This window comes from Drosophila subpulchrella, chromosome 3L, assembly GCF_014743375.2.
Source record: "Drosophila subpulchrella strain 33 F10 #4 breed RU33 chromosome 3L, RU_Dsub_v1.1 Primary Assembly, whole genome shotgun sequence".
Lineage (NCBI taxonomy): Eukaryota > Metazoa > Arthropoda > Insecta > Diptera > Drosophilidae > Drosophila > Drosophila subpulchrella.
Window position 1 is genome coordinate 17,917,142 of NC_050612.1, and position 6,043 is coordinate 17,923,184.

Below are 6,043 nucleotides of genomic sequence, written 5' to 3' on the forward strand. Positions count from 1 at the left end.
TGTAAAATGATTTTACGACTTGACCCGGCCAAATTTTTCAGCTTCCGTAAAATATTTCATTAATTTTAATTGGAAATGGGGCTGAGACGTTCAACGGCGGTCGAGTAGATAATTACAAGGACGAGTCTTCCCTTTAGAAAATCTTTTCAAATATTCACTGAAAGTGACACAAAGTTGTAGAGTGAGAAGCGTCTTACGCAGCTTAATTTGAAACAAATGTCGTAAAATGTAAGAAGGTAATTTGATGCTTGACTGATGCCAAGGATTTAGGTAACATTTTGTAAAAAGAAATTTATTTTATTTTATGAGAATTTTTAAATGTTTCATATAAAGATTTTAAAGGTGCAAAGCTAAGGACTTTACTAGGACGTTTTTTAAATTGGACAGAGAATTTTAGAAATATTCGGGTAACCGATCTTTTATCAAAAAAGTTATTAGCCTAAAACTTCTTGCTTGCTACCTCTTGGCTTGTATTTCAATGATTTACCGTTTGCAGAGGTATTAAGGATTGGCTTTTGCGGTTTCTAAGGAATAAACTAAAAATCCATAGGATAACAAAGTATTTTTTTATATTTTGTATATATTTGAGTCTTTAATTGATGTATCTTTTTTTTATCAAAGTGATAAACTTTTTACTGCAACTGAATAACTGTTAAATCCGATCCCAAATACGATTTTTTTAAGAACACTTCGTCAACGGGTTTAAAGCATACATCTTTGTTGTAATTCAGAGGATATAAAAACATTGGCTGGCCCATCTGATATTCACTCCCAAAGTGGGTCTTCAAAAGGCGTCTCTAACGCACTCCAAAATAATAAAGGAAAATAAGAGCTACAAAACCACTGCTTATCACTCCAACATTGTAAGAGATCCGAGATTGGTTCTTCCTCAAACTAAAATAAAAGAAATGTCACGATTAAATAATTTCTTTAGAATTTTTTTTTTTGGTTGACTTAATTTCTTACCACTTTTTCGGGCCCCATATATCTTGTGTTTCCCAGCACCGTCAGTTTAAATGGATTTTGGGGGGTAACCCCGTTCTCCTTCAAAATATTGATGAATGATATAATGCTTGCTTTCGAAATTGTATCAGATGCCATAGGGTGCACATAAAGGTATCTTAAGTTCCTGCAATTTTTTACCAATCGAAGCATAGAGTATTGACAGAAGTATTCGACTATCAATACAACTTTTTCCAACGTGTTTCCATGTTTAAGCAATGTTCTTTCCAGATCTTGAATGAGTGGGCCACAAGAGTTTCTTATGTCAATATATTTTAACTTTGGAAAGAACGGAAATTGGTGATCTATTTCGCATGAAGCGACTCCGAGCTTTTCTAAAACTTGATACGACAGACCATCATTGTGGAACGGTCCATTTACATTGCATTCGCAAACTCTGAGGGAACGTAGTTTCTTTAGTGGCGCACAAACTTCAAAGATATTTAAATCTGTCCAAGTGACATATCGCCCACACAGATCCAAGTCTACCAAATCGACCAGTTGTTGAATAAGATCGACTGAAAATATTATAAAATATTTATGGTGCGTTGTCGTCCTTCACATAACAATTTACTCACTTACTTTTTACATCGGGTATCCTCCCAATCCTTAGTTTTCTCAAATTTGGTAGTTGATGCAAAACATGGATGGTATACTCTGGGTCAAACTCATCAAGCTTGTGGTAAAATGACAGTCCAACGGTCTTAAGTTTTTCCGATTTTAGCAGCAAAGAGCAAAAAGCGTTGACGTTTTTCTTATCGAGATGCGTTATAATGGACTCTAGATTGATGCAGTGCCTTTGGATTGATTTGAACATAAGATGCATATTCTCTACACGATATTCTCCAGTGTCAATTTCAAGCAGACTGGACCCGATCAAACGAAGAAGGATTGACACATTCTCCGAAGGCAAAATCATGTGGTCCACGCGATATTTTCCAGTATCAATTTTAAGTGGACTCGATCCGCGCAATCGCAAGGCTATTAGATCCTCAGTTGGTAGGATTCTGAGGGAAAGTTTCTTGAATACATCGCCGACATGGTAAAGGAATGCCTCGGCCAAAATCGGATGTGAGTCGGCCAACATAAGTTTATTTGACGGCGAAAGTTGCTTGAATATGAAGTCCAGAACTTCAAGTGGAAGGTGCAACAAAGTTTTCCAATCTTCCATTATGCGCGGCAATAAAATAAACCTCAAAATGGTGCTTCTCAATGGAAATGAAGAAAAAATAAAGCGTGGTTACCAGGGGTGCAAGCTCACGGGTACTGAATAAGTATCGATACTTTTGGAGGTAATGGGATTGTCACGAAATCCAGTTTCAAGTGATCAACGAAAAGACTTTAGTCCGTTCAGACTGACTGCGACTCTGAATCAGCGAGTAAGCTCCATCAAAGACTTTTTCAAAAGCTTTTGTGTATATTGTACTAATTATTAGGTCTAGCATTTTTGAACATGTGTTATTAAAAACTTTTTAAAACTTCTGTGTAAATATGGTACAATATAATGAAAATTGATATTCATAATAACAATGTACTGACTACTTTAAATCTTTTAAATGGGTTTTTCTATAGATATTTATCCGCCATTCCATCAATGGATGTTCCATAGTTACGTCATTCCAGTTCCATTTGGTCCGCGATCCGAATTTGACTGACTCTTTTTATGCGATGGTAAGGGATTTTCCTTGACAGTGGAAATTGAAACACATACTACGAAAACGTTTAACTAACAATGCCGGGAAAAATTGAAGAGTTTCGGCACTGTAATTAGTATGATATGAGACAGTTTCGCCGAGCTGTAGTCCCCTTTGATGGAGAATGTTTCACATTGGTTAAAAGTCCCAACTGTTTCACTCGAATGGGCTCCAGGGGGAGAGGTTATTAAATCACATCAGCGATATAGTATACACGGCGGTCTTGCTGAAAGAAAAGATGCTTATATCCTGTACGTACTATGCCCCGCCTGACTGGTATTTGATGAATGCTCCATAAGTCCATCACAATAAGTATTAAATACAAACCTTCCTAACTTATCTACATGGTACTGCTCAGAGGAAAAGACATTGATGTAGAGTAGACTACCCCTATGAACAGTCTATAAAGTGGTTCGTATTTGTGAGACGATACTTTTTTTTGTCATCTAAGTTCTATGCTGCGTGTCAAGAGTTTTCGATAACAATTTGGTGCACCCCTGGTGACCAGGCATTTTTTTGTTCCATTTAGAAGAACGTTTTTTTCTGCGAAAGCAATATGAGTAATTGTAAAACTCTTCTGGATCTGCCGCTCGAAGTTCTGGACCTCATTTTCAAACAACTTTCTCAGTCACATAAACTGAGGTTGGCCTATTCGCACCCGATTTTGGCGGATGCATTCGTTTACCACGTCGGAGATCTTTTCAAAAGAGTGGACCTGGATGTGGTACCACCCCAAGATTGCTTACTAATTTTGCGTCTGTGCGGACCGAGTATTCTAGAAATTGATACTTGGTGCTATTTTTATACCAATATTCCAATTTTTGAATTAATACAACGATATTGCACCAACCTGCAATTCTTTAAGTCACGTGTTGATCGGAATAATGTAACTGCAATTGCTTCGCTGGTGCAAAAATCAGAGAGCTTGAAATCCATTCACCTATCATTTCTGGATCATAAATTAGCTGATATACCTGATATAGAGTATATAATGAATGTTTTGGTTCAATTGCGACCTTTGAGAAAATTAAAATTGGAGGTGGTACCCGACACAAAATGTAAGTGAATACAAACATTACTAGGATGCACTTGCAGTAATAACATTGTTGTCTTTCAGTTCATCTCATTAAACAGTATGTCAACCTGGAAGAATTGGATATTTCCGGGAGTTGTTACCGATTTGTAAATACAAATATTTTTGAAATGTGTGCGCCATTAATAAAACTACGTTCTCTCCGAGTATCCAGCTGCAACGTCACTAAACCATTTCGGGATGATGGTGTGTCATTTCCGCTTTTGGAAAATCTTAGAGTCGATAATTGCAACATAAGTCAAGAGTTTCCCTTCTTTCCAAGGCTAAAGAGTGTTAAGATAGAAAACTGGAACGATTGGCGTTACCAGAATCTTGAAGCTTGGTTACGAAAGCTTGGAAACACATTGCAAGAAGTAGTATTGCAGGTCAATTTCTTTTGCGAACCCATAATGCTTTCATTGCTAAGAAGCTGCAGGAAGTTGAGATATCTTTATGTGCAACCTAAAGTCTTTTGCACTATTTCAAAAACAGGCATGTCCTTGTTTGTTGACATTTTAAAGGAGAGAGGCTTCACTCCGGACAACCCATTTAAACTGACAATAATAGGATATAAACGCTTTTGGGACGACGACCAAGATTTACTTGAATCGGCAAAAGTGGTAAGATTTTAAACTAAGCTCTATTTACTGGGTATTGAACATTTCAATTAATGTCTGTCCATATATTATGCAATCAAAGCTTTTCCCATTTTTGCTTTACTAATAGAAAAACAATTTAAAAGGTATTTAAACTTATTAATAAAAACTCATAAAAACTCAACTCAAACAAAATAAGTACACAAACAATTAATGTGACTTTATATTCTTGTTCTTAAAATAAACTTTTTCTTTTCAGTTCGAGGAAGAGCCAACCTCAGAGCTGTTACGATGTACTAGTTACTTGACTGATGCCCACTTATTCAAATGAGACAAATTATTAGAGACGATGGCTTTAATTTCTGTATCTAATATTTGTACTCAATCTCAAATAAATAATTGAATATAACCAGAATAATATTTAAAGTGTATAATTAGTATAAGAAATCTGTAAAAATGTTAGAACCGAAATTTGCACTCAGTGTCAACATCGAACTCATGTCCAAACAGCACCCACAGATTCTGCCACCGCTCGAAAAAACAATTCAATCAAACGGTTGCTACAAGTTCCTAAAACTAATTAAAATGCCATCAACGCGGCTCGTATGTGGCAGTGGGTTAAATGAGGTGGTGAGGGGAGTACTAAGGGCGATTTGAATTGAGGCGCCGCGGGCCTGGAAACCACAGAGATTTCCAGGGGAGTGTCAGTACGATGTGGGAGGTGGTGCCAGTTGGAACTGCCATTTACGCGTAATTTGACGGCCCTGAAAGGCTGAAAAAACAAAACACTTGAAAAAATCTTATCCTTAAATGTAAATTAATATTTATTGAAAGTTATATATATCCATTAATAAGATCACTTTTATTGTAATGGTTTTTTTTGCAGCACAGGTTTTTATTTGTTCAAATTCTCAGAATATTCAAGAATAGAGTTGAAAAGACATTAACTTTACTTACAAAAAATATATGAAACCCCAAGAAAAGCCTTAAAGATTTATCTGAAACATGGGCATAATTATTTAAAAGGATCTGCACTTTATTCGACGTGTTTTCTCTGTGTAAAAAGAGCCAGTTTTGGGTAAATTACGCGAGCCTGTGTTCGGGCAAGTTTGTCAACGCGGTTTTCGCCAAAGTGCCAAACAACCGCGTGATTTATGCGCTTTTAAAGCACTTAACGGCGAGCTGGTCTATGAAGTCCTAGCCCCAAGTCCGACTTCCCCGTGGACACGGTCAGGACCTGCAATAAATTTAGCGCGGATAAATCTTTCAACTACATAAATCTCACGCGCCGAATTTGAGCCGCTTCTGTTTGGGCTCGTATTTTATTTTTTCGCCGGATTTCGCACAAATCAAAGCGAAAATTGCTTTGATTTGAAAGCTTTTTGCGCGAAAAGCCTTCGGGGCTGACTGTACCTTGCAGCAAAGTTAAGGAAGAAATGGGGTGAGTAGCACCAATTAAAAATAATTCCAAACATGGCATATGTCCGTATTTTTTCAGCCCAAATGCCTGTGGAGGAGTGGCGGCCAAAAATCGTAAAATTTTATCATAGAAAAGATTAAAATAAAGCTGAAAATTGCGCTAAATATCTTTGGCCATAACTTAAGCCGCAGAAGGCTCCACATGTGCGATATTCGCGGGCTTGCAAAACTCTCAATTAACCCTGGGCGGTGGGTGGTAA

General features: G+C 37.1%; 2 protein-coding genes across 2 annotated transcripts; one reads left to right on the top strand and one right to left on the bottom strand.

The window, feature by feature from the left end:
- Nucleotides 1–663: 663 nt before the first annotated feature.
- LOC119554443 lies at nt 664–2,211 on the bottom strand. The gene is made up of 3 exons (XM_037865355.1): nt 1,585–2,211; nt 967–1,520; nt 664–894 (listed from the first exon to the last, which is right to left on the bottom strand). The coding sequence occupies exons 1-3, from the start codon at nt 2,171–2,173 to the stop codon at nt 766–768; spliced, it is 1,272 nt and encodes a 423-aa protein (XP_037721283.1). The 5' UTR covers nt 2,174–2,211; the 3' UTR covers nt 664–765.
- A 1,041-nt stretch (nt 2,212–3,252) lies between these two features.
- On the top strand, nt 3,253–4,717 carry LOC119554569. Its single transcript, XM_037865541.1, has 3 exons — nt 3,253–3,754; nt 3,814–4,388; nt 4,624–4,717. Exons 1-3 carry the CDS (start codon nt 3,253–3,255, stop codon nt 4,693–4,695), a joined length of 1,149 nt encoding a protein of 382 aa, XP_037721469.1. The 3' UTR covers nt 4,696–4,717.
- Nucleotides 4,718–6,043: the final 1,326 nt, after the last annotated feature.

What these genes read in the sequence shown, in the direction of transcription:
- LOC119554569 (XM_037865541.1), top strand. Translation starts at nt 3,253, where the DNA reads ATGAGTAATTGTAAAACTCTTCTGGATCTGCCGCTCGAAGTTCTGGAC. An exon ending in GGTGGTACCCGACACAAAAT is followed by an intron (nt 3,755 to 3,813) that starts GTAAGTGAATAC and finishes GTTGTCTTTCAG; the next exon opens with TTCATCTCATTAAACAGTAT. An exon ending in TACTTGAATCGGCAAAAGTG is followed by an intron (nt 4,389 to 4,623) that starts GTAAGATTTTAA and finishes TTTTCTTTTCAG; the next exon opens with TTCGAGGAAGAGCCAACCTC.
- LOC119554443 (XM_037865355.1), bottom strand. Translation starts at nt 2,173, where the DNA reads ATGGAAGATTGGAAAACTTTGTTGCACCTTCCACTTGAAGTTCTGGAC. An exon ending in GAGGATACCCGATGTAAAAA is followed by an intron (nt 1,521 to 1,584) that starts GTAAGTGAGTAA and finishes TAATATTTTCAG; the next exon opens with TCGATCTTATTCAACAACTG. An exon ending in ATATGGGGCCCGAAAAAGTG is followed by an intron (nt 895 to 966) that starts GTAAGAAATTAA and finishes CTTTTATTTTAG; the next exon opens with TTTGAGGAAGAACCAATCTC.